The sequence below is a fragment of the Hemiscyllium ocellatum genome, chromosome 1, assembly GCF_020745735.1.
Source record: "Hemiscyllium ocellatum isolate sHemOce1 chromosome 1, sHemOce1.pat.X.cur, whole genome shotgun sequence".
NCBI lineage: Eukaryota > Metazoa > Chordata > Chondrichthyes > Orectolobiformes > Hemiscylliidae > Hemiscyllium > Hemiscyllium ocellatum.
This window is the reverse complement of record NC_083401.1, coordinates 40,113,824-40,141,428: the sequence shown is the minus strand read 5'-3', so window position 1 is coordinate 40,141,428 and position 27,605 is coordinate 40,113,824. Positions and strand designations below refer to the sequence as shown.

Below are 27,605 nucleotides of genomic sequence, written 5' to 3'. Positions count from 1 at the left end.
ACAGTTGTAATCAAAGTTACAACTTACATTTTATATGCCAATGACAAAAGTCATCCTTCTTGATTCATTGACTGCATTACCCTCCTGAAAGGGCTTTCCACTGATGTTTAGTTAGGTGGAATTACTTGGTTACATTCTTACCAATCTTATTGAAGCCAACGGATAATTGGAAATAATTTATCTTCCTGATACTGTGCCTCTGATGTACCCCAGTGCCCTTGGCCCAGTTCTATTTCTCATTTACATGCTACCTCTTAGTCACATTGTCTGAAAGCACATTGTTAGCTTTCATGTGTACACTGATGACATTCAGCTCTATCCAGCCACTGCACCTCCCAGCTCCTCCACTGTTGCTAAACTATCAAATTGCTTATCTAATACTCCAGTACTGAATGTGCAGAAATTCTCTCCAGTTAAAATCTTGGGAAGACTGAAATCATTAGTTTTGATTCCCATTCCCAGTTCCCCACTCATTCCTTCTCACTCACCACAATCTCAGACTAAATCAGTCTGTTCACAATCTTGGTGTCAAATTTAACCCCAAGTTGAACTTTCAATTACATACTCACATCAATATTGAGATTGCTTATTCTGCTTCTATAACTTTGTTTGATTCTGTCCAGTCTCAGTTAACTGATGCTGAAACTTTCCTTCATACATTTGTAAACACTAGATTTGATTATTTCTATGCAGTCCTAGTTGGTCTCTCATCCTCTAACCTCTGTGAACTTCAGGTAGACTAATATGCTGCTATCTATGTCTTAACTTGAAGCAAGTCCCAACAACCTTTCATGACAGGGTGATCACTGAAGTACATTTACTCCTGATCAATATAAGAACTGGGAGCAGGAGTAGGCCATTTGGCATTTGAGCCTGCTCTCCCATTCAATAAGATCATGGCTAATCTTTTCATGACCTCAGCTCCATTTACCTGCCCGCTCACCATAATCCTTAATAACTTTACTGTTCAAAAAAAAAATCCATGTTAGCTTTGAAAGCATTTACTGAGGAAGTCGCAGCCAATTTACTGGGCAGGGAATTCCATAGATTCACAACCCTTTGGGTGAAGAAGTTCCTCCTCAATTCAGTGCTAAATCTGCTCTCCCTAATTTTGAGGCTATGTTGCAGCTGTATAGGCTGCTGGTGAGGCCACACCTGGAGTACTGTGTTCAGTTTTGCTCTCCTTACTTGAGAAAGGATGTACTGGCACTGAAGGGGGTGCAGAGGAGGTTCACTAGGTTGATTCTGGAGTTGAGAGGGTTGGCTTATCAGGAAAGACTGATTAGACTGGGATTTTATTCATTGGCATTTAGAAGAAAGGGGGGGATCTTATAGACACATATAAAATTATGAAGTGAATAGATAACATAAAGGTAGAGAGGATGTTTCCACTGGCAGGTGAAACAAGCAATCTCCTGATGTTGCAATTCTTATCCTTGTTTTCAAATCCTTCCATTGTCTTACCCTTCCCTATCTCTGTAATTCTATCAAATTCCATGCCTCAAGATATTTCTGATCATTAAATTCTGACTCCTTGAGAATCTCTAATTTTAATTGCTTCATCATTTGATCGTCTGATCTAATATTCTCTTAAGTGGCTTGGTGCCATATCTTATTTTATAATGGTCTTGTGAAGTGCATTGGGAGGTTTTATGATAGTAATGATGTGACAGAAACATAAGTTGTTGTTAAGTGCACTCAGTCTTTCTATGTATTTGCTTTATTAATTTTCAGCATACTTTCTGTTTAACTTAAACTTTCCTTGATTATGAAAGATGTGAATGCTGAAATGGTACTCCTCCTTTTTATCAAAAACAAGTTTCCACCTTGGCCCCTAATCAACCCCACCATTCCCCTTATCATCTTTTTATTGGACTACCAAGGTAACCCACAGTTGATGCATTTCTGTTGTATCCTACATTGCTGCTACACTGTCTTCCTATGCATATTAAATGCTCAATTCATAGTTGTGGGTTTTGTTCTCATTAAGACAAAGAATACCAGTACTGGAAAAGTGAACTATTTTCTAATTTTCCAAGCCACATGATATCTCTCAGATATACCATGATTTGTCCATATGTGAAGGAAATGATCTTACATTATTCATCTTGATCTTAATCAGATGGACCATAGAGGCCAAGGAGTGGCAGATGGAGTTTAATTTAGATAAATATGAGTTGCTGTATTTTGGAAAGACAAACCAAGGCAGGACTTATACACTTAATGGTAAGGTCCTGGGGAGTGTTGCTGAACAAAGAGACTTTGGAGTCCCCAAGGACAATAGTTCCTTGAAAGTAGAGTTGCAGGTAGATAGGATAGTGAAGGTAGTGTTTGGTATGCTTGCCTTTATTGATCAGAGCATTGAGTATATGAGGTCTGAGGTCGTGTTGCAGGTGTACAGGTAATTGGTTAGGCTGCTTTGTGTGCAATTCTGGTCTCCCTGCTATAGGAACAATGTTGTGAAACTTGAAAGGGTTCTGAAAAGACTTCCAAAGATGTTGCCACGTTTTGGGGGGGGGGGGGGGGGAGAATGAGCTGTTGGGTGATACTGAATAGACTGGGGCTATTTTCCCTAGAGCATCAGAGGCTGAGGGGTGACTTTATAGAAGTTTGTAAATCATGAGGGGCATTGATAAGGTAAATAGACAAGGCCTTTTCCACCCCCTGAGAAGGAAAGAAAACCTTCTCGTCTCTCTTTTAAACAGATGATTTCTAACTCCGAAATTAAGCCCTCTGGTCCTCCCAGGAAGAACCTCTCCACTGTTAAGCCCCCACAGAATCTTTGGTATTTTAATAAGGTCACTTCTCATTCTAAGCACTAAAGATTACTAAAGCCCAAACTACTCATGATAAATTCGATGTTTCGGGCATAAGCCCTTCATCAGGAATCATTCCTGATGAAGGGCTTATGCCCGAAATGTCGAATTTCCTGTTCCTTGGATGCTGCCTGACCTGCTGCGCTTTAACCAGCAACACATTTTCAGCTCTGATCTCCAGCATCTGCAGACCTCACTTTTTACTCATGATAAATCCACCTGTACCCAGTGCCTAGTGAACCTTCTCTGCACTGCCAGATTATCTTTCCTTAGATAAGGGACCAAAACTGTTCATAGTGTGCCAGCTGTGGTCTGACTAGTGCCTTGTATATTTTAACAAGACCTCCATTCTCTGTGTAATAAAAGCCAACAGTCCAATTACCTTCCCTGCTACCCAGTGAACTTGGGATACCAGCGAGCACACATGAGACTTGATTTGCAACCTTAAGAAAACGGAAATTATTCTCGTTGGTCTGTGGAATCGCATTAAGATCAATAGTTTCAAACCTTCAAGGCAAACCTAGAAATCCGACTCAGATCTATTCCCCCCCCCACCCCCCTCCCCTCTCTGTTTCTCCGTGCATCATATCGCCCGGCAACAACATCTACAAGACAGTCTTGCTTGAACAGACCGTTTACCTGGTTCCCTGCTGGTTTGACAGAAGAGGCAAAACTGAGAGAGAGAGAAAAAAAAATGACAGAAATGTTCATAGGAGAATCCGGATAGAGCAAGTTTCAGTTCCCAAAAATTCCCCATTGATTTTCTCTGCAACCCCCACTCCCTCCCCCCGCCAAAAAAAAATCGAGACTGCATTGTTGCCTGATGAATGTTGCCTGTAGTTTGTGTGTTATGGGGGGGGGGGGGAGATTTAGAGGTTTCTAAGTAAAAGGGGCTGTTCGTAATGTGATCGCTTGTTTGCGTAACAATCACTTTAAACCGGGGGCCGCGACTAAGTGTCTAGACACACACGTGACCGACCGCGCCAATGCGCAGCCAAAGGCTAGAGCTTGTAAATTTCAAGCCTTGTGTCAGTTTCAGCCCGGAGTCCGGAACACTCAGGAAATCCACACGCAGAGCTGGAAACGGAGACAACTTTCTCGGTCTTATATATATTTTTCAAATTTTCTTTTCCTCACTCCCCCCTCCCCTCCCTTTTAAAGGCCGCTGTGCTGTGTTTTAAATTATTGTTGGAGGGAGGCATTAAGTTAGTGAAAGGCAACTGGGAAAGAGGGACAGAGACAAGCATACGCACGTCCAAGTCAAAGCAAAGGAGAAAGAAAGAGAGAGGAGACTGGTACGGATTAGAGACACTGCATGTGTATCTATAACCGCCGAAAGGAAGAAGGGTAAACGAAGGGAGAGAGCGATCTCGACAATCATCAGAACCGCCGGCTTGGATTAAACTGTGGCTCCCCAAAAGCCAAGGAAGGAACAACAAGCGAACGCTTGGGTTACATTTTAATGGATACATATTCTTGGCTACATTTTCCCTACTTTATGCCGGTGGGTTACAATGCATGACTGTATCTGTGACCCATCCTCCTGTATTTAATTGTAGTATTGTTAAAACCAATTTAACCGGATCTTTTATTTTTTAACCTGCCGAAAGATAAGGGGCTGGCGTATGCTACAGATTTGTGCGGCTGTTACTGTGTCGTTGCCATCGAGGACAGCCTGGATTCATGTTTTGCGGATATGGTTTTTCTGTACCTGGCTGGGTTTTAGCGGATTTCTCTCCGGCGGATCTTCGTCTCGTATGTTCAGGACGAAACGGTCGGGTCTGGTGCGGCGACTTTGGCGAAGCCGTGCATTGGGAGAAGCAGACGGCCAGACGGATAAGGAGGGCGATGCAAGTCGAGGAGGGGGAAGAGGAGGGGGTGGGGGTGACGGAGGCAGTAGCAGCAGCGGCGGCGGTGCCGGGGGATGTTGCGGGGCGAAAGCATCCAAAGCGAGTACCTCGGACCCCGAACTGAAAGCCCTCACGCACTCGCTGCTGAAGAAGCTGAAAGAGAAACAGTTGGAATTATTGCTGCGATCCGTGGAGAGTAAAGGAGGAGCCCGCACTGGATGCCTCCTTTTACCCAAGATGATTGAGCCCAAACTAAGCAAACAAACTTACTCCTTGCCGGTACTAATATGTAAAGTCTTCCGCTGGGCTGACCTGAGGAACTCTTCAGAACTGAAGAGACTTTATTGCTGTCAATCGTACGGAACGAATAATCCGGATTCCGTCTGTTGCAACCCGCACCACCTTAGCAGAGTGTGTGAACTCGGTAAGGGCTTTCTCAATTATCTGAATGCACCTTTTTTGTGTTACTGAAAAGTATGCCTTTAACAGGAAAACCGAGTTGCGGGACTTTCCTTGTGGCTGTTCTAGTCCAACTGGGGCCACCTCGGCGCCTCCATTTGTTGGAAAAACAATCCCACCACAGTTTACAGTAATTGGGATCCCAACTGAAGTTCTGCAAATTTTAACCAGCCGTTGCTTTTGTTTTATAAGAACTCTGTGAATCTAACATTTAAAATAAACACTCACCACAGTAGATTTGATCTGGAAGTTTCATAGTGGGATTTCATGGACAAATGGCTTTTTAAAATGAAAAACTGGGGTCATGTCACAACGTTCTGCTAACATCTGAGATTGATCCCGGATTAGTATTAACTCCGAGCGATCCGGTTTACAACTGAATTTTATTCCATACTAATTCAGCGTTAGAGTTATTAAAAAAAAGAACATGCGCTAATTTAAACAGCCCTATCAATCTATATATTACTGGGCAATATTGTCCCTACTCAATTATGTAAATTTTGTTGCGAATTCAAAGTGTTGTCTAATAATAATCAATTCTCTATATTTGCATAGATTCTCATTCAGGATAATGATGTAAAGTGAAACTTGAGTTAGATCGACAACGGAGGCGGGGGGGTGATAAATTAAGAGTTTTTTAAAAAAGTAATTGCGTTAAAGTATTTCTGGGAATTGGTTGAACATGAAAAGCTTGCTGTTTAAATTCACATTGCTCTTACAAGGGAACAGGAGGCAAGTTGTTTTAAATGCCCTATAAAACCTGTCAGATGTATCAATCAAATAACTAAAAGTTTTGTTTTAAAAGTTTGTCTAGAAGGCTTGTCGCCGCGGTAAATGGGTGATTTTCCAGTTAGATGGCGCGGTCAGATCTTCAGCCAGACTGATTCAGTGTAATTTCCAGAGCAGAAGTGGTTTACGTGAGCCAAGGAGGGGCGATTAGACACACAAGTTGCATATCAGTGAGACTGGCGCCAGGCTGACTCTTTTGTTTATGTGACTGTTAACTATCAAGGCAATCGCCGCCTTCGCTACGCTGCCTCCAGCCCCCAGAGCTAAGACAAATAGTTTGCGAAAGAATGCCGGCTCTCCTGCCAGCGTTATCATCAATTTCTATCTCTCTTCTCATGGCTTTGACTTTTTTTTCTCTCTTTTTATGTTTCCAGAGTCACCCCCGCCTCCTTATTCTAGATTTCCAATGGACTCATTCAAGCAGCCTGGTAAGTGGTGTTTTCGCGTTATTTCTCATAGTAATCCAGATGTTTTTGTATGTAAATTGAAAACGATTTCCTTAAAACGTCCCACCCCACCTCCCCATCTGTTTAATAGATTTTACTATGTGTGTAGAGGAGAAAAGTTGTGTTTTTTGTAAGTTCTAAAATATTTTGATTTATTACATTTTGAAAAGCATTAACAATGAGTGAAACCTTGAACACTGGCAAGTTGATAGCAGCTTTTATCAGGAAAGGAGCATGATTCAGAACTAATCTGGGGCATAGCTAGAAAGTTGATCCTCCAGGGGAAATTTGGGCTGGTTTCTCATTTTTGGTGAATATTAGAATTTTCACAGTGTACCATGGAGTAATAAATACACCTCCATATACAGCCCAAGACATAACATGTCGAGTTTTCACACAAATTGCTATGAAATTGTTGTTTATCTGAACGGATGGAAATTTTGATGCATTGAGTTTATTAGGGGTTCTGGAGCCAGTGAAAAAGTTATTACCAAATTCTTGGGTTTTGCCCCATAGCTGCCTGCTTGTCACTTTACAGGGTTTTTTCCCCATATGGTACAATGTTTTTTCAGAGATTAAAACACTGATGGTTAGCCATCTATTTGTTGGGGAGGATCCAGTGACTGATCAACTTGGTATTAACCTCTTACACCCATTTCTCTCACTTTCCAATAAAAATCAAAAATTGAAAAATGATAAATGAAGGAAAGAAAACACTCTTTGTAAGCTCAGAGGTTGTGTGTAGTTACTGTTGCAATGCAGGCAGTATGACAGCTGATTTGCACACACCAAGCTCCCATGTTGATCATGTGGTAATGACCAGATCATCATGGTATTGGTTGAATGATGCTGAAAATGTGTTGCTGGAAAAGCGCAGCAGGTCAGGCAGCATCCAAGGAGCAGGAGAATTGACGTTTCGGGCATGAGCCCTTCTTCAGGAACAGGGAAAGTGTGTCCAGGAGGCTAAGATAAAAGGTAGGGAGGAGGGACTTGGGGGAGGGGTGTTGGAAATGCAATAGGTGGAAGGAGGTCAAGGTGAGGGTGATAGGCCGGAGTGGGGTGGGGGCGGAGAGGTCAGGAAGAAGATTGCAGGTTAGGAAGGTGGTGCTGAGTTCGAGGGATTTGACTGAGACAAGGTGGGGGGAGGGGAAATGAGGAAACTGGAGAAATCTGAGTTCATCCCTTGTGGTTGGAGGGTTCCTAGGCGGAAGATGAGGCGCTCTTCTTCCAGCTGTCGTATTGCTATGGTTGAATGATAAATAGTAGGAATTGTGCCTGGTTGCCCCCTCACCCCAACTAGCTCATAACTGCTGAGGGCAATTGCATAGTCTCACTAGGATATCAATTTGCATAAAGTAACTCAATATTTAGGGGATCATGATTGAAAACCTCTTCTACATGACTTAGTACCACACACAAGGCAGTGCATTTTCATTTTTGTCTTCTAGCGAATACCTTACAGTTCATAAATAATTGCACTTACAAGAGGCTTAGGGGTGGACTCAGTGGTCTAGCTCATGTGAGTTCCAGCTTAGTCACCTGGGAGGACAATGGGATCATTACATGTGGGTTAATCATCAGTAGCAAAAACATAAAAATGTTGAAACTCAGACATGATGGACTGGTGTAAATAGATGAGTTTGCAGAACTATTGGAGATGCAATCCTGATGTTTCCATCTCCCAAGAGACCATTCTTCTTTATGATCTCCAAGAGTTGGACAGTATCCCTTGGGTGTGACCTGTTAATGCCACTTGAAGCTATTCTTTATGGTGCATGCAAATAGAATACCGATTCAGGAAAGGCTGTATGACTCACACTTCAAATTTGCCTGGCTATTTGTGTGTATGTGGAATTGACCACATCTTCAACCATACCCAGCTCCCAACTGTTACCATGACATGAAAAGCATAATGTCTACTCAGTAGACTTTCATGTTGAATGGAACATTGCATTCCTTTACACAAGTTTCTTCCTTTAGAGATTGGACTTCATGCAGTGCAAGTCCTGTTGTCATACAGCACTGAGTAGAGTGTGGCAATGTATGCTAATTGTTTATGTGATCTGAACACTAGAAGAAAGGTTTCTTCTATGGTCTTTTTGAGATGGAAGCATCAGGATTGCATCTCCAATAGTTCTCCAAACTCATCTATTTACACCAGTCCATCATGTCTGAGTTTCAACATTTTTATGTTTTTGCTACTGATGATTAACTCACATGTAATGATCCCATTGTCGTCCCAGGTGACTAAGCTGGAAATCACATGAGCTAGACCACTGAGTCCACCCCTAAGCCTCTTTGTAAGTGCAATTATTTATGAACTGTAAGGTATTCGCTAAAAGACAAAAATGAAAATGCACTGCCTTGTGTGTGGTACTAAGTCATGTAGAAGAGGTTTTCAATCATGAAAGTAAACCTTCAGAAAAAGAGGTAGGAAAATTGGCTTTGTGTAAGGTGAGCTGAGAAGAGTATCTGTGGAAATAGTCACCATATATTTTAGACAGAGAAATTTGTTTTAAGTTAGCAGTGTAGTATTTTCTTGTTGGAGGCAGACATTGTGGGTTTAAGTTTGACTCTAGAGACTTGAGCACAAAGATCCAGATAGACACTTCGGTGCAGTGCTGAGGGAGTACTGTATTATTGGGTGTACCATCGTTACATGAGACAGTAAACCATAGGGTGATTTCAATGAGTAAGGGAGTTCTCCATGTCATGACCAATATTTAATCCTTGATTGTCACCACTGAAATGGATTATCTGAACATGATTTCATTACTTTTTGTGGGATCGTGCTGTACATGTCATATTTTCTATGTAACAACAATGTTTGTACTTGTTGAGATTTCATTATAAACTGGTGTGACATTTCCTAGATTGAATGTACTGTATCAATGTGAGAATTTATACGCATCATTGATGCATGATTTCTTTTCCAATGAAGTGCATTGCAGCCACAGACCCATAACGTATGCCTTTTTTCTCTTTACACCCACCTTCTAAAGGCTCTGGATAGGTTGGTGTGTAATTCCATGAGAACTGACTACATGCTTATACTGTTGGTAACAAAGCTAACTTCCCAGTCCAATTTTCTCTAGCTCTTAAGCTGACTTGCAGTAAAGTTCTTATTGACCTGAGGAATTTCACACCTATGGGCAGAAAATTATAACAGCTACAAATTGCTACTGACCTTCATGTTCAAGTTCTTTGCATATGTTCCTGTCACATGTAGTTGTGTAAATTGTAATGTTTGTTCATATATTTTTATTTTCTTAAGTGAGATGAGGACCTAGCAGTCCATTGAGGGATTATGCCTGGACTGTGGGACATCTGTACTGGGTATTTACCCTGGGATTTGAAGAAGTAATAGTTCAAAATTGATTTCTGTGTGAAAATCCTGCTGGATTATCAACAAACTTTTGATTTGAGGAGGGAAGAAATTTTAAAATCTTTTAAATTGATTTTGATTTTATTAATGATTCAGGACGGCTTTAAAGTATTATCATCATCTATCAAACTCTGGTACAAAGCACCTGCATTGCTAAATAATGTACCTATTTTATTTGTGAACTTAGAAAGTGTTAGTAAGTTATTTGACTGTAGGGACATTATAGCTGAGCCTAATACATCTAATACCTATACGCATCATTTCCAGCAGCAAGGTGCAGCAGGAGGTTTTGTGATTCTTTTCTTTTTTTTTATCTCTTCCAAACCCCAGTAGGAGAGACCGAGTCTTTAGTATCATCATTGCAATCCCAGTTGAAGGGCTTTAAAGGCAATGGATCTTGGGCAAATAGCAAAGTTAATACGACTCAGGCATGGGTTCATTTGAATAGGCTGGAGGAGCAAAATGGCCTACCACTTTCCATTCATAAACATGGTTCATTAGTTTCTGGTATTTTATGTACTGTAACTTAGGCTTGTAGATGTTTTGTGAGCAGAGAGAAGAATGATAGGAGCATTCTTATTGATCAGTACAAATGTGGGACCATGATGTGTATGAAGCAAAGGAACACTATAAAACCAAGCATGTGTTTACTGATATATCCAAGTTTTATATGCATTCATTCCCTCTTATGGAGTGTCTCTACTTGCAACTAATCAGATTTCTGTCTGGAAGGAAAAAATATCACTTAGTAAATTTGTATATTGTTACCAATTGCTAAATTTCCAGACAAATTTAAATGATGTATTGGTCAGCAATCACAGAATCTAACCTATGGGGTGGGAAGGGTGTGTGGCGGGAGTGGTGTGGAGGCTGTACACAGCGGCTTGAACAGACTGGAGGCTTAGCTAAACAATTTGGGCCCTCAAGTAAATTAGACATACATGCACCTGATGTGTCCCATTAGTTGAGTGGAACAACGTCCTGTGAGGTGTTGACATAAAGGTTAACATTATGTATGTAAACAGAAAGCCACAATCTGAAGCTGCACTAATGGAAGGGAAAACCCAATAACTTTCGAGGAAGTCGTGCCGAGTTTAGTATTTGGAAGCTGCAGAAAGGCTTCCCTTCTGGTTTGGAGTGAAAACAAATATAAGGTTTTAAATCCCATTTCTGTGTACTTGCTTGTCAACTTTAGCAACGTGTTTTTATTTTTTAAAAAGTCAAATTTCAACGTGTGGGCCATAAATAAGCATGTAATTAGTCAAACAATCAACATTGGCAACATCAGTTTTGTTTTTTGTTCCATGTCCTCTGCCAGCCAGTGTGACCAGTCAGTGTGGCTGAGCTCCAATCCCAAGGAAGGCTGTGTTGTTGTACAACTGCAAATGTGTTGCTGGTCAAAGCACAGCAGGTTAGGCAGCATCTCAGGAATAGAGAATTCGACGTTTCGAGCATAAGCCCTTCATCAGGAATAAGAGAGAGAGAGCCAAGCAGGCTGAGATAAAAGGTAGGGAGGAGGGACTAGGGGGAGGGGCGATGGAGGTGGGATAGGTGGAAGGAGGTCAAGGTGAGGGTGATAGGCCGGAGTGGGGTGGGGGCGGAGAGGTCAGGAAGAGGATTGCAGGTTAGGAGGGCGGTGCTGAGTTGAGGGAACCGACTGAGACAAGGTGGGGGGAGGGGAAATGAGGAAGCTGGAGAAATCTGAATTCATACCTTGTGGTTGGAGGGTTCCCAGGCGGAAGATGAGGCGCTCCTCCTCCAGCCGTCGTGTAGTTGTGTTCTGCCGGTGGAGGAGTCCAAGGACCTGCATGTCCTCGGTGGAGTGGGAGGGGAGTTAAAGTGTTGAGCCACGGGGTGATTGGGTTGGTTGGTTCGGGCGGCCCAGAGGTGTTCTCTGAAGCGTTCCGCAAGTAAGCGGCCTGTCTCACCAATATAGAGGAGGCCACATCGGGTGCAGCGGATGCAATAGATGATGTGTGTGGAGGTACAGGTGAACTTGTGGCGGATATGGAAGGATCCCGTGGGGCCTTGGAGGGAAGTGAGTGTGGAGGTGTGGGCGCAAGTTTTACATTTCCTGCGGTTGCAGGGGAAGGTGCCGGGGGTGGAGGTTGGGTTGGTGGGGGGTGTGGATCTGACAAGGGAGTCACGAAGGGAGTGGTCCTTGCGGAACGCTGATAGGGGAGGGGAGGGAAATATATCCTTGGTGGTGGGGTCCGTTTGGAGGTGGCGGAAATGGCGGCGGATAATACGTTGTATGCGCAGGTTGGTGGGGTGGTAGGTGAGAACCAGTGGGGTTCTGTCTTGGTGGCGGTTGGAGGAGCGGGGCTCAAGGGCGGAGGAGCGGGAAGTGGAGGAGATGCGGTGGAGGGCATCGTCGATCACGTCTGGGGGGAATCTGCGGTCCTTGAAGAAGGAGGCCATCTGGGTTGTGCGGTGTTGGAATTGGTCCTCCTGGGAGCAGATGCGGCGGAGACGAAGGAATTGGGAATATGGGATGGCGTTTTTACAGGGGGCAGGGTGGGAGGAGGTGTAGTCCAGGTAGCTGTGGGAGTCAGTCGGTTTATAATAGATGTCTGTGTTGAGTCGGTCGCCCGAGATAGAAATGGAAAGGTCTAGGAAGGGGAGGGAGGAGTCTGAGACAGTCCAGGTGAATTTCAGGTCGGGATGGAAGGTGTTAGTAAAGTTGATGAACTGTTCAACCTCCTCGTGGGAGCACGAGGCAGCGCCGATACAGTCATCGATGTAGCGGAGGAAAAGGTGGGGGGTGGTGCCAGTGTAGTTGCGGAAGATGGACTGTTCCACATATCCTACGAAGAGGCAGGCATAGCTGGGGCCCATGCGGGTGCCCATGGCAACTCCTTTAGTTTGGAGGAAGTGGGAGGATTGAAAAGAGAAGTTATTCAGGGTGAGGACCAGTTCAGTCAGTCGAAGGAGGGTGTCAGTGGAAGGGTACTGGTTGGTGCGGCGGGAAAGGAAGAAGCGGAGGGCTTTGAGTCCTTCGTGATGGGGGATGGAGGTGTACAGGGACTGGATGTCCATAGTGAAAATAAGGCGTTGGGGACCGGGGAAGCGAAAATCCTGGAGGAGGTGGAGGGCGTGGGTGGTGTCCCGAACGTAGGTGGGGAGTTCTTGGACTAAAGGGGACAGGACCGTGTCGAGGTATTGGGAGATGAGTTCGGTGGGGCAGGAGCAGGCTGAGACAATGGGTCGGCCGGGGCAGGCAGGTTTGTGGATTTTGGGCAGGAGGTAGAAACGGGCGGTGCGGGGTTGTGGGACTATGAGGTTGGAGGCGGTGGATGGGAGATCCCCTGAGGTGATGAGGTCCTGGATGGTCTGGGAGATGATGGTTTGGTGGTGGGAGGTGGGGTCGTGGTCAAGGGGGCGATAAGAGGAGGCGTCCGCGAGCTGGCGTTTGGCTTCAGCGGTGTACAGGTCAGTGCGCCAAACTACCACCGCGCCTCCCTTGTCTGCGGGTTTGATGGTGAGGTTGGGATTGGAGCGGAGGGAGTGGAGGGCTGCACGTTCTGAGGGTGAGAGGTTGGAGTGGGTGAGAGGGGTGGACAGGTTGAGTCGGTTGATGTCACGGCGGCAGTTGGCTATAAAGAGGTCGAGGGCGGGTAGGAGGCCTGCACGGAGTGTCCAGGTGGATGGGGTGTGTTGGAGGCGGGAGAAGGGGTCGTCAGAGGGTGGGCGGGAGTCTTGGTTGTGAAAGTAGGCACGGAGGCGAAGGCGGCGGAAGTGTTGTTGTACAACACTTGGGCACTTAGAACTTAATTTGCTCACAGCATGAAGTAATATTTATTTCTGAAGGATTCTGAACAATGGGAAGGTAAAATATGAATGTGAGGAACTAAGTCACACACAAACCACTGCCACCTTCACTGTTATCAGACATGGTGTCGAAGGTGTTCTGGCTGATGTCGATGCCCCTAGGTCAGGGAGGGGTCCTTTTTGTCGCTCTTGCATGTGTGCAGTTTATTGGGTGACAACATGCTCAGGCATTGTTTACAATTTCAACACTTCCCACACCAAAGAAAATAGATCAGCTGCTATCTAACATTTGTAATAGGTGGACATTCCAGAGGGTTTCTGGTACCTGAGGAACTGTGTCCCAGTTTGAATACGTGTCTTTAGGATGGGAGAGGAAAACTAAGCTCCATATTGTATAACGCTAAGATGGGATAGTGTGGCAGATATGCTTGTGGCCTTATAAATGTATGAAAATGTCAGACTCAAAACAACTAGCTGTTTTATTGAACTCCTCTCATACAGTTATGTTACAGTTCAGCATTTTGACCTCTACCCTGCAGCAACTGTTAGCTTCTGGGAAAGAGAAGGAGACAAAACAATTTTTTTTTAAAACTGAAGGCCAATGTGTTGAAGAAAATAAATTCCCCTCTGGTGAGCATGAATAGTTTGGCCTAGGCTGCCTTAGGAGCAGAGCTTGCCTGAACAGCTCAGGTAATGTGTTACTTTGCACAAGCCATTCTTTGAAGTGTACCTCGTTTAGAGCATGGAAAGGCCCCATGCTTGTTAAGAGATACCCCTGGCTGTAAAATATCAGGGGCTGACTTTGAAAAATTTCTTGTGATATGAGCTCAGTGGAATTTGGAGCCAGGGTGGGTGGAGAATGATGTGGGTTAAAGGTACTTTTTTTTTGCAGATCTGTTGACAGGCTTTTCAGTTGAAGTCTGAACAGATTCACTTACAGGTTCATTTGAAAGTCCTATTTTGAAGCAAGAGACTGTAAAGAGAGAGACAGTTTGTAATTGTGCCTAATCTTTATCAGGGGTTGGGCTTCTCAAAGCCTCTAGGTTTTAGTATTTGAGGTATTTCAGTGTGGCTGGCTGGGAAATGGAGATAGCTTGGAGAAGAGCCAAAGAAAATGGATCCACATTGCTCCCTCACTGTTCGGCTCTTAATGTGGAACTGTGGCATGAAAACAAGGCTGAAGCTTCTTAGGAGATGGCTTTCATCAGCTTAGTCAAAAATGGCTGTTGGAACAGGAAAATGAAGGTTAACCCTCTGAGAGCTGGATAGATTTTTGTTAGGTTCACTGTACATTATGTTTCCCTCTCCACAATCTCCCTAATAAACTATGCAACTGTAACTCTGTGACTGTCTGTCTGTCTGCTGCACACCCTGTGTCACTTTCCGATTGCCTATCTACGGAGTTCCTGAATCAGACAATGAGTCAGAAGAATGGAGCAATAAAGTGGCAGTTAGACTCCTACAGGAATTATCATGGGATTTTGTTCCTCGCGAAGGCAGGAACAAAGGAAGTTGGGATTTGAAAATACCAATGTCCTTAGGTGAGCAAGTTTCCCAAGTCCATTCCCAGTCATAGAATCAAGAGCTGTACAGCATGGAAACAGCCCTTTCGGTTCAACTAAGCCACCCTGACCATCTTCCCAAACTAAACTAGTCCCACTGGCCTGCACTTGACCCATATCGCTCCAAACTGTTTCTTTCATGAACCTGTCCTTCATATGAGAATCTGTTGTCAGTGACTGTCAATAACTTTTTTAGCTATAGAGAGAAAGTAATTAGATGTGATGTTTGCGTATAGTGATTCAAATGGTGTCAGAGAAGTATATCCTGAAATATTTCAATAAATGCTTTTCCTTTTTTATTTCTTATAGCAGACTCACCAGATTCTGTGCCTCCCTCAACTGAAACTGGGGGAACTCATTATATGGCCCCTGGGGGGCTTTCAGGTAAGAGACACTGTTGTATTCTCGACAAGTTAATGACTCTTAAGTGCTGAAATGGAACTGTCACAATGTTTTTAAAAATGTAGTTTTGTTAACGACTTTAGGTGGAATTTAATCAGTGAGGTGCAGGTCATGTCAGTGGAAGTGTGCAGCAAATTGAGTGGGTGCATTTAATGATAATATTGAAGGGCATGAAGCTGCCATGTGGGCCACAGATGATCACAGGTGGTCAGAAAGTAGTTGCACCCTCCTCTGGGTAACTGCAGCGCTTCAGTAGGTTGGAGCGGTAATCTGGGAGTCCTCCTCATCTCTCTTGTGTAGGTCACAATTTTTCACCCTCATCATTTCCCCTTAACTCTTCTTCATCTCCTGGGATCCATCATGGCTGCACCTAACCTCCAGTTTACCCTGGTCACCAGTGTTGGTGCCACTCCTGACAAGTCCAGCTCCATGACCATTTCCCTGCTCCCCTTCTCTTTCCCTCAGTGTTCAGCAATGATAACTGCTCCCTTATGGTTCCAATAAACCCCTATGTTTGATGCACACTACCTTTTAACCAGTTGAAAACCAAGTGGTGCAAGTTTCCTGTATGTTGCTGATTAATCTTGAAGGCCTATTTTGATTTGGAAGAACCATGTTTTAATGATTGCAATTATAGAAACATAGAACATTACATAGAGCAGTTCAGGCCCTCCCGCCCTCCCCTTTATGTTGCGCCAACCTGTAGAACCAATCTGAAGCCCATCTAACCTACATTATTCCCTTTTCGTTCATATGCCTGTCCAATGACCATTTAAATGCTCTTAAAGTTAGTGAATCTACTACTGTTGCATTGTTATTCATGACGTACAAATGCAGGGAAACTAGGTTCTGACCACTGGCTGCTGTGTGTCTTGAGCTTTGTTGCTGAAAAGTCTTAATCCCTTCAACATAACCCACTGTTGGAAAGCTGAGGTTAAGTTACCTGACCCACCATGATTCCCATTTTCAATGGCCTCATTAAATTCCACCTTTTTATTGTTGAGGAGTAAGACAGTTTGAAATCAGAGTGAATGTCTTCATTGTCTGTGTTCTGGCAGAGCTGATTGCCTGTATAGTTTTCAGTCCATTTATATCAATGCAGTGAAACTCAGGCTGGTTCTTTTTACTGAGTGGCCAAGCTGTTCTGCCAAATAACTGTCCAAACAGCACCAATCTGCACTACACACATTGAGAGGAAAGGACATTGTTTCATGGATCAGTATCAAAATATGGCTTGATTATTCTGGGTGTGTAGTATGCTATGTGATTCTAGATGCACAATGCTGTATAGTATCCCAAATGTATATTATACTGCAGTATTCTAGAGATTGTGGCATTGAAACTGCATAGTGTAACTTGGTATTCAAAGTGTGCAGCATATTATTATGTTTTCAGTGTGGTATTGTAGATAGGCATATTTATATTCTAGACGTTACATTATAGGGTGGTACTCTGAACTGTGTTATGATATTCTACTGCTTCATCCACTATAGTTACAGAAAGATCCTGCTTTGCATGTGGTGTGTTGTCCTTAGCGATTTGGAAGGGATCCACCGTTTGGGCAGCAGTTTTGCTGGGAGGGGGTAAGGGTTTATGCTTTCCTGACGCTAATTTACAGTGGTGTCATCTTGTGATGTCGAATGGGATAAAATCAGTAAGGCAATGGCTTGGACAGACAAAATGACCGTTCCCTTCACTGACCTGTGCTGCTGAAAGAAAGCTAAATTGATTTGTTAGTTTCATCCTTCAAATGTTTGTAAGCTGCAACTGTATCATTATAGCAGCAGCTGATATTAAATTGCAAATCCACAAGCATTACAGGCCTGGGGCAAGGTCTGCGTTTTCTGCAGAGCTTTATGTCTCATTCAGACTATACGTATGTGTTTGGGCTCTTGAGAAGTGAAGTTGAGTCTATGGATTTATGTAAGGTGGCTTTGACTGGTAGAAAAACATTTCTCGAAGGTTGTTTGTGAAAGTTAGAGCTGGCTTTATATTAGATGCAAGCGATGGAAGTATGTCAGTGGAGACTAAATCCCTCCAATTTTAAAGGGACAGTGCTTCATGAAATCTTTCTTACTTCTACATTCCAATGATTGCAATATATCATGTGGTGAATTATGGTGGGGGTTTGACAGAGGTGGATGTGGGGGTGCAGAATTAGCTCTTGTCCTCTGTTTACATTGTGCTAATGCATCAACAGACTTGGTCAATGGTGTATCTCCTTTGCGAGTCTTAGTTGAATCTCTCACCAAGTGTTTGACTAAGTGTTGGTATGTGGGAAGATTTTTAAAAGTCTGAAACCAAATGAAATATCTGACAATAGGAAATGAATGAAGACACCCCCCCCCCCCCCCCCCCCCCCAAGCCAAGCCAAGCCAAGCCAGTGATTTTTCACCCCACCTCGTGTCTTTCTCTCTCTCAAATAAAGTGTTATGAGTTGATGTTTCAGTGACTAACATTCTGGTCAGGATCCAACAAGTTAATTTTAGACTGTGGTGCTACGTTATAGGAAGTTGTTGGAACTCAAACTAACAATCAGCCCCACTTATAGCCATTAACCTGTGCAGGACAGCAGTGATGCAGAAGAACGCTGTCATGTTTGTTGGAGTTTGTGGAAGTGGGCATGCAGAGTCTTCAGTGCTTCGTTCAGTTGAAATGAGGATGATGTTTTGTGGTACGTAAATTGTGTCTGGAGTGGTTATTTTGGGCTGTACAGCGTTAAGGTGAATTGCTGATAATTGCAGATCTTGTTGCTGCAATCAATCGAGTGTCACTGATTGAATGGACAGTAGCTTTTAAGAGCACTGATTTCAGTCATCCTGCAAGATTTGTAAACAGCAGATTGGCACCAATAATCACAATAATCCTGGCACTGAAATAGAGACTGGGCCATATGCTGTATGTCTATTCAGTGAGGGCAATCTGTATCAACAGGGAGATTGAAATTGAGTTAGTAATGGTGAATGCGTATGCCAGGAGTCAGAATAGACATTTTATCAACACTTCACTTGAGATTGGTCCCTCTGTGATTTGATATTTGAAAACAAAATTAGCACACCTTGTTAACCAGGTCTTAATCCTTAAAATTTGTCACACTGAGCCCAAGTAAATCAGCATAAGTAGTTATAACTTCAGTTTAAAACAACAATGATTCCTGATTTCAGAGACAAAAACAAACCAATGAAGTCTGAGTGGGAGAAGTTTTGGGTGCACTTCTGTTATTCAAAAGAGCTTGATAAGGTGATGAGCCTCCTGCAGCAATATGTTTATAGTTACACCACAGAAAGAAACCATTCAGCCCATCAGTGAGCCAGCAATATCCTATTGCAACATGAGCTATCTTGCCCGTGTAGGCCCAGTGACTAATAATGGGTGGTTTAAGAAGGTGGAATTTCATTTGGCTGCATGTTAAGGTTCCATTGTGACTTCACCTTCATACGAATGTCTCCTAGTCCCAAGACTATTGATGAAATGCTGTTATCATGGACACAATGGACTGATTTTCCTTTTAGACCTGATGGGATACTGTAGGAAAATGAGAGACTGATCAAAGGATGATGCCCACTTTTAGATTTCAGCCTAACCTCAAGCCTCCTTTCCCTAACTGGAAGGTCAACACCTATCCTTTCTTTTACCTACTGCATACAGATGCCAGCGGGGGAGGCATGAGTTGAACAAGCCTCCATAATTTTCTGCTTGCCACCACTAGTAACATTGGCCACATGGAGAGAGTGCTGCTGTGTTGGGTCAGTGATAGATGTGCAGATGTTTACTTCATAGCAACGTGGTTTTGTAAAAATGGATGGCTGTACGTTTGTAATGTTGGTTAGCTTAATGCAAAAAAATCTGGCTCCACAGTGTCTAATGGAGCACAGCACCAATACACAGGCCAATTGTTACAGGCCTCTAATTCACCTCTCACTCTTGCATCTGACAAGAAGACATGATTGTCTTGTTGGGATTTGGCCACTTTAATGAGGTGAGTGCACAATAAATGAGTATAGGCAGCATCTATTACAAAGGCCACCCATCTTTTTTTTTGTGTTCTTTCAAAGGTACTAACTCACACAGCAGAAGACAGTTCCTCAGATCCTAGCACCTTCCTGTACTTGGAGTGAAAGTGAGACAGGGTGACACCTTTTGATAATATACCCTTAGCAATGAGCTATCTCAGCCTGCGCAATAAAGGTGGATTGGGCCATCACTGGGACATGAAGCTTCAAGGGTTACAAGTGTGCAGACTTTATTTATGAATGGGAGCAAGCAGCCTGTATACATTCTGTTTAGGTTGCTGGATCATGAGTAGGATTGGGAACATTGCTGAATTTCACCTCTCTCTCTAGCCCAGAGATACCAAGGCAATTTGGAACACAACTATCACCAACTCAACACAGGTGCAAGAGTAGACAGAGTGAGAGGAATATTTTTGCCAAGTAGGGAAAGAAAGAAAGACTTTCATTTATATAGCACCTTCCACAACCTCCAGATGCACTTTACAGCTTTTGAAATTCTTGTGACATGTAACGTAGAAACAAAGAAAAATAGGGAATAAAGAATTAATGGTGATTGACTCAGACCTGCAAATGTGTTGAATTTCTTTGGATGTTGATGACTATCAATTTTTTTAAAAAAAATTAACAAAATGGAATATTAATTAAAAACAAATTATTGTTTCCTTCTCCCATCTCTTCAGTTACTGAAACATGTATGGCTTTTATAAGTCTGTCTGAGTCCACCCAGACTTGATTTTGTTAAAATTGATGTCTTGTCTGTGAATATATAAGACCACTCAGTTTGTTAAGGGTCTTCCTGCCTTTGATGCACCAGTATTTGTTAAATGTTGTGCATGCTGTTTGTGGAGTAGGAGACTTGCTGGATCTGCTTCCCTTAGACTGTGCCAGCAGAGACCGCAGGGTGGTGTGGATTGTGCTTAGCTTTCTTGCTACTCATAGCTAGATTCTTTTGATAGTTAAAAACCACAAAGGAAGGCTGCTTTTTTATTTTTGAAAATAAAAATGTTTTTAATCAACTTTACAGTTTGTTGTCGCTGGAGCGAACTCTTGAAAAACACTTTTTTTTTTCTCTCTCCATCTACTGCTTTCAAAGAGCAGGAAGTGAGTGGGTGATATGTTCAATCTATTGCTTCCTGCTTCTTTCCACAGTACCTCCTTCTCCCCTCCCCCACCCTCACCTTGCTCACTTCCTCCCTGAAGGTGTTGATAGGGAAGGTTTAGTGGCTGCTATTTGCTGTCCTGTATTTTGTTGTATGACTTTTGACGGTGAGCTGTAGTGCGTATGCATGCACACTTGTGTTGTCAGATATCAATCAAAAGTGCAGCGATGCCTATTCTGTTTGTCTCAACTTCCCTCCATTCCTAGTTCAGAATGAAATATAACTTGTCTTACAGTGAGATATATTAACGTATTCTAAGAATTAAAGCTGTGATTTAACTTGCAGCAAATCAGCCAACTTGTTTTCCCCAGTGAGCTATCAGCATTTATTCCACTCTTTTTCTCTTAGTTCGTTTTGTTTTTGTCTCAAGTCCCTTTCTCTCTCAAATTTCACACACTTGCGCGCGCACACACACACATACAAGTGACCAATCCATTGGTCAGGCCAAGATCTTGTTCTGAAATTCTCTGTTTGCAGTCACCTCTCTCTGATTCTCAGGACATGCTCAAAACCGATTTAAAACATTGATGTGAGCTGAGAGATAACAATCCAAAGTTTTACCTGGGTCTGATACAAAATTCCACTTGTCTATGGAAGGTGCTAGGAACCCTTTAAAGTTATCAAAGGGATTTGCGCAGCTCTTCTAAAAAAAAATCTGCACATTGTAGCCCTTATGAGTTATTTTCTGTCTGAAATATTTTATAAGCTGAATTGGAAAATTTAAATTTTCTGTCTCCAGCTTTGTCTCAGCTTCTGGGTTTCTTTCCATATTCATGATCTCTTTTTCAGACTTGTTTATGCAAACTGGGAGGGAAGTGTCTCAGTATTTTCCTTTACAAAATGCTCATTCAGCATGCTCCCTGAGCACAGATTGGAGACTGGGCTAGGAGTGATTCCTGACTTGTTCAAACAACTGACCAGTTAATGAGATGTACTAAGTTCCACTTCATTTCACCAATCCATGGGCCGGGAGTCTTGTGTTCTGATCTTTTTTTTATCTTTTAGACATCATCACACAAATAAACAGACCATTCAATAATATCATATTGCTGCTTTTCTATGTGCTAATTGGCTCTCATGTCTCCTACATTACAACATTGTGCCTTTCAGAGAGACTTTGTTAACCTGGCCTATCCAAGTATGTTGTTAACCTGGCCTATCCAAGCATTTTGTTGGTTATTGTGAAAGGGCAAATGCAAGTCTGTTTTCACCTTCTCAGTAATTGTTGATCTCTCGCTCCGTCTCTGCACAGTTTTGTTTTGTTCTGAACTTGTCTGTGTACTTTGTAATTTCTCTTATCTTAGTCTTTTCCAGCCTAAACTCCTTGGAGCTTTCAATCTCCCGTCTTCACCAGTATCTCTAACTTTTTTTTTCCTCTGCAACTATCTTTCCTCTCTCCTCCACCATCTCCCCAGTCACCCCACCCTTACTCCTTCTTTCTGGTATGTCTGTTTCTTCCTGTCAAACTTGTCAGCTAGAGTAATGAATGAGGCTCAGTTCAGGACAGGAGGAAGGTCTGGAGACTGGAGCCGGGGACTGACTCGGGTCCCTCTGGAATCCACAGGAAGAATAAAGCTGACCACTTGAGCTTAATCCCCAGAGCGTTGATGAAGAACTGGCTCCTCCTGGAAGCACAACAATGACCTTGAATTCCCCTTTCGTGTTTATAAAATTTTTGTGTTATCAGGTGCAGACAGGAAAGTGGAGTTGAGATCACAACCATTTCAGCAATGGTCTTACTGAATGAATGGCAGAACAGGCTTGGAAGACTTGAATTGAATGGCTTATTTCCCAAGTCCTGTGTTAGAATTTGAGTCTAGGTTCAACACTGAAGAGACTTTGAAGACTATTAAACACAGTTTAAGAAAAGGAATGCAAGCACAACACCTTTTGTTGACTTTATTTAAAAAAAATATTTTAGCAATATTTTATATATTTCCATCGTTTGTACAATCCAATTTATTAAATAGCAAGATATTGTGATATGTACCCTAGCTTTCCTTGTGTGTTTGCACAATTAAAAATCTTACATGAGGTTGAGTCTCCACAAATCTCCGCATCTTCAATGATGGGGGAACACAGCACATTAGTGCCAATGATAAGGCATTTGCATCTATCTTGGATCACCCGTATCAAGTGGATGATCTTGTCATCCTCAACATCTCTTCAGCCTTTGCTTCACTCCATGTGATATCAAGAAATGACTGAAGATACTGGGTACTGCGAATGTCATGGGCTTTGACACATTCTGGCAATAACACTGAAAGCATGCTTCAGAATGAGCTGCACTCTAACCAAGCTGTTCCAGTTCAGCCGCAAAAACAGAACAAATGCAATCTGGTCATTTACCATCTCATCAGTCTACTTTCAACCATCAGCAAAGTAATGAAAGATGGAGTCTAAGGTAGAGAGGATAGTGAAGAAGGCATTTGGTATGCTTTCCTTTATTGGTCAAAGCATTTAGTATAGGAGCTGGGAGGTCATGTTGCAGCTGTACAGGACATTGGTTAGGCCACTTTTGGAATATTGCATGCAATTCTGGTCTCCCTCCTATCAGAAGGATGTTGTGAAACTTGAAAGGGTTCAGAAAAGGTTTACAAGAATGTTCCCAGGGTTGGAGGGTCTGAGCTATAGGGAGAGGTTGAATAGGCTGGGACTGTTTTCCCTGAAGTGTCGGAGGCTGAGGAGTGACCTTATAGAGGTTTATTAAATCGTGAGGGGCATGGATAAGGTGTAGACAAGACTTTTCTCTGGGGGGGGGAGGGGAAAGAGTACAGAACCAAAGGGCATAGGTTTGGGATGAGAGGGGAAAGATTTAAGAGAGACCTAAAGGGCAATTTTTTCAGAGGGTGGTGAGTGTATGGAATAAGCCACCAGAGGAAGTGGTGGAGCCGATACAATTACAATGTACAAAAGACATCTGGATCGGTATATGACTAGGAAGGGTTTAGTGGGATGTGGCCAACTGTTGGCAATGGGAGTAGATTAGGTTAGGATATCTGGTCGGCATGGACAAGTTGGACCAAAGGATCTGTTTCCGTGCTGTACATCCTTGTGACTCTGTCATCAACAAAGCCAACAAAACAGCATTTACTGAGGAACAATCTTCTCACTGACATTCAGTTTGCCAGGCCCACTTGTTCCTGGTCTCATTACAGCCTGGATCCAAAAATAAGTAATTGAGCTAAACTCGAGAAAGAGTGAGCGTGACTGCCCTTGACGCAGGGCATCAAGGACCCCCAAAAAAGCTGGAATCAGTGGGAATAAAGATGAAAGCTCCAGCAGTTGGAGTCAACCCTGACATATAGGAAGACAGTTTTGGCCGTTGGAGGTCAAGAGGTTCTCAGGATAGTGTCCTAGGTCCAACCATCTTCAGCTGCTTCATCAAGACCTTCCTTCTACCCTCGATAAGGTGAGAAGTGGGGATATACATTGATGACTGCAGAGTTCAGCATCATTAGGAACTCACCTGATTCTGAAGCAGTCCATGTTCAAATGTAACAAGATCTGGACAATATCCAGGCTGGCAAGTAACATTTGGGCCAGATACATGCCAGGCAATGACCATCACTGATAAGAGAAAATTCAACTGTTATCAAACTTGCAAACAAGGAGCACGATTTGGCCCCTCAAGACATCTCCACCTTTCAACAGGATTGTGGTCGATCCAACTGAAATCTCCAGTCCACACTCCTGCCTACCCCACATAACCTTTCATCCTTGTATACCAACCCTCAAAACTATTCAAAGACTCTGCTTCCACCATTTCAGGATGATAGTTCCAAAAACGAATGACCCTCTGAGAGAAAATGTCACCTCATCTCTGTTTAAATAAGTGATCTCTGATTTCCAGATTCTCCTATGAGGAAAATATATCCTTTTCAATATTCACCATATCTCTCAGGGTATGGGGACTGGAGATTACAATTGGATCAGCCACAATCCGATTCCAAGCTCCTCCAAATACAAGCCTGACCTGCCCCAAATTTTCCATATAACAAAAGCTGTTCATTCCATGTATCAGTCTGGTAAAGCTTCTCTGAATTGCTTTCAGTGTATTTATATACTTCCTGAAGGAGATTATTATTGTACACAACATTGCAGATGTTGTCTCACCAATGGCCTGTATAACGAAAGCATAACTGTCTACTTTTGTATTCAGTCCCTCTCAAAATATATGATAAATTACAACTTTTAAAATTCCTACCACACCTGCATACTAACCATTTGTTAGACATTCATTAGGACACCCAGATCTCTCTGCCCATTGACTACAATGACATCAATTTTTGCAAAATCCCCCAATCGTCAACGTTCTGGGAATTACTACAGGGGAATCTCGATTATCCGAACACCAATTATCCAAAAATCAGATTATCCGAAGGAGATCTCCTGATGGAAACATTACATCAAAGATGTGTTTCCAACAATGATCGGTCTTTTGTTTACAGTGATTATACAGGCGCTGTCTCCAAATTACTGACCTCCCGCCCTCTCTCTCTCCCCACACTTTCCCTGGAGTTCTACAGGGGTGTGTATCCTAACCCCGTGCCCCCCACCCTCCCCTTCAACATTGTCCCGTGCAGAGCAAAGATGGAACCTGTCAAAACTGTGTAGTAAAAAGTTGTGTGTGGCTGTGGCTGTGTCTGTGCGCTATCTGGAGACTTACCCCACAAAGGCAACAAATGCCCCGGAGAGGGGATGGAGGCTGGCGCTTTGTGCTGGCGGGGAGGAGTTTAAACAGGGTTGGGGGCAGACAGAGGTTTGAGTGCGGTGGAGGGTTAAACGGGGTTGGGGACAGAGGGAGGTGTTGGGGAGGATGGGAGGGGTTGGATGGGGTTGGGGCCAGTATTGGGGACGGGGGGAAGGCGGTGTTGGACCAGGTTGGGGGCCAGTGTTGGACGGGGGCAGAGCAGTGTTGGGGTCAGGTGAAGAGTGTTGGGGCCGGAGACAGTGTTGCACAGGTTGAGGGGTGGGGGCTCGCGTTCTGTGTGCTGCTGCAGTCTCCTGAACGGGGAGCAGACTTTAAATCTCCAAGCCCTAGTGGACAGACATTTAATCGTTTTTCCGAATAATTGATTATCCGAACGAAATAGTGCCCGCCCATCTTGTTTGGATAATCGAGTTTCCACTCTATTTATCAGAAACAGAACTGGGTCAGCCATATAAACACTCCTGTGTTTACAAGAGTTGGTCAGAACCTGGGATTCCTGTAGCAAATAATTCCCCTCTGGTACCCCACTGACCACATTTAACGTTCTTTCCCTTCACCAGTGATGCTCAGTAGCTGCAGTGTGTATCATTTACAAGATGCACTGCAACAATTCACCAAGGATGCATGGACCAGCATCTGTCATAAACCCACCTCTACCACCTAGATGTTCATGAGTAGAAGATACCACCACCTTCAAATTTCCTTCCAAGAAATTCAACATTCTCACTTGCAACGACGTTTTTACTTCACTGTCACTGTCACTGTCACTGTACTCTGTACCTACAGCAGATGAACTGTAACAGTTCAAGAAGATTCCATTTCCTCAAATGGAATCAGGCAAAGGCTCTAAATGTTGGCGTAGCCAGCGACACCTGTACCATTTGAATAAATGTATAAAAAGTTGAAAGAGAAGACTTGATGGGTGAATCCTGCAAATTGGGTGCAAGTAACTGGAAGTTTCCCTCACAAACACTTCAATCAACTTGGGTCTGCTGGGGCTGGGGGAGGGAAAGTAGAGACAAGACACAATCATAATGGAAATCTGCAATAGTTCATTTGTATCGTACTTGTCAGGTAAAGGGACTATGTCTCAAGACGCTGTATCGCCACATGGGCCCCTTTGCTATGGTTTAAATAGATGCAATGTGCGCTGACTTTATAGACTTGCTGTGTGATACTAAACTGTATGGGGCATTAGAGAAGTAAAAATATGGGTTTGAGTATCTTCTGAAAGAACATGGTAAAATAGCTTTAAACGTATAAAAAAAACTGTGCCCCTCCATTTGCTGTGAATTTAGTCCTTTTGACTATATGCTTATTTTTATTGGTGTTAGGTTCAATGCTTAACAGAAAGGAGACTGAATGAAGTTACTGAAGGGTTAACTCAGCTATGAAATGCCTTTATTGCTCTCTAGGCTGTCTGCCAGACTGGGAGAGCCTTGCAACTAGCCTCTCACACATCACATCACATGACTAGAACAAAAATGCAGTCGGCTAGTAAAGTGTGGAGACTAGGATTTGGCACTGTCTGCCTGTAGTTATTAGTCTTTAACGTTTCCCCACCACCACCCCTGAAAAGCCCCGCACCCACATCCCCTGCTCTCTTGCCCCTCCCACCCTAGTTCCCATCTACTACAGACAGGGTGGGACTTTTCTGTACTCTCTCTGCAGCAGCAGGATGTGGTAAGGAGGGCAGGGGTCTGACATTTGAAGAGGCCCAAAAAAGGCTCATGTTTCAAGAAAAATACCTAAATTGAAAAATAGTTCATACTGTAGATTTTTCCCATAAATTAACATAGCCTCGATACCTACCTTTTAAAGGGGGAGTAAGGTATACCTCCTCCTTGCTCCAGCTTAGAGTCACCTTTGTGCCTTCTTGCTTTTTTTCAAACACCGTTCATTCCCCCGCAATCCCACCAAATCCACCTCACAAGAACCACAGAATGCTGCTGTAACTAGTGTTCAATTCCATAACCTATCCAGAGGCAGTGTTTGAGTTGAGATTGAACTCTCAGCTGCGGCCTGGGAGACTTCTCAAATCAAACTTTCGCCTATCTCTGACCCTTGAAATCCTATTTATATCATAGAAATCAATAGGTTTTGCAATGGCTGGATTCCCGTGAAATTAAAAGAGAAACGCATTGTTTAGAAGTTTCACATCATGGCCTAAATGATTTGATTTTCTGTCTTCCTCCTCACTTTTCAATGTTAATTTGGGGTCTTCCTTTCATGGATCCC

The 27,605-nt window shown here is 43.2% G+C and overlaps 1 protein-coding gene across 1 annotated transcript in view; it reads left to right on the top strand.

The window, feature by feature from the left end:
- Nucleotides 1-3,776: 3,776 nt before the first annotated feature.
- Nucleotides 3,777-27,605, top strand: part of smad7 (SMAD family member 7) — a 44,862-nt gene continuing 21,033 nt past the window's right edge. Inside the window, exons 1-3 of the mRNA XM_060849101.1 lie at nucleotides 3,777-5,090; nucleotides 6,289-6,342; nucleotides 15,388-15,462. Coding sequence (XP_060705084.1) covers nucleotides 4,442-5,090; nucleotides 6,289-6,342; nucleotides 15,388-15,462 — 778 coding nt within the window. The 5' untranslated portion in view covers nucleotides 3,777-4,441. The remainder of the gene's footprint in view (nucleotides 5,091-6,288; nucleotides 6,343-15,387; nucleotides 15,463-27,605) is intronic.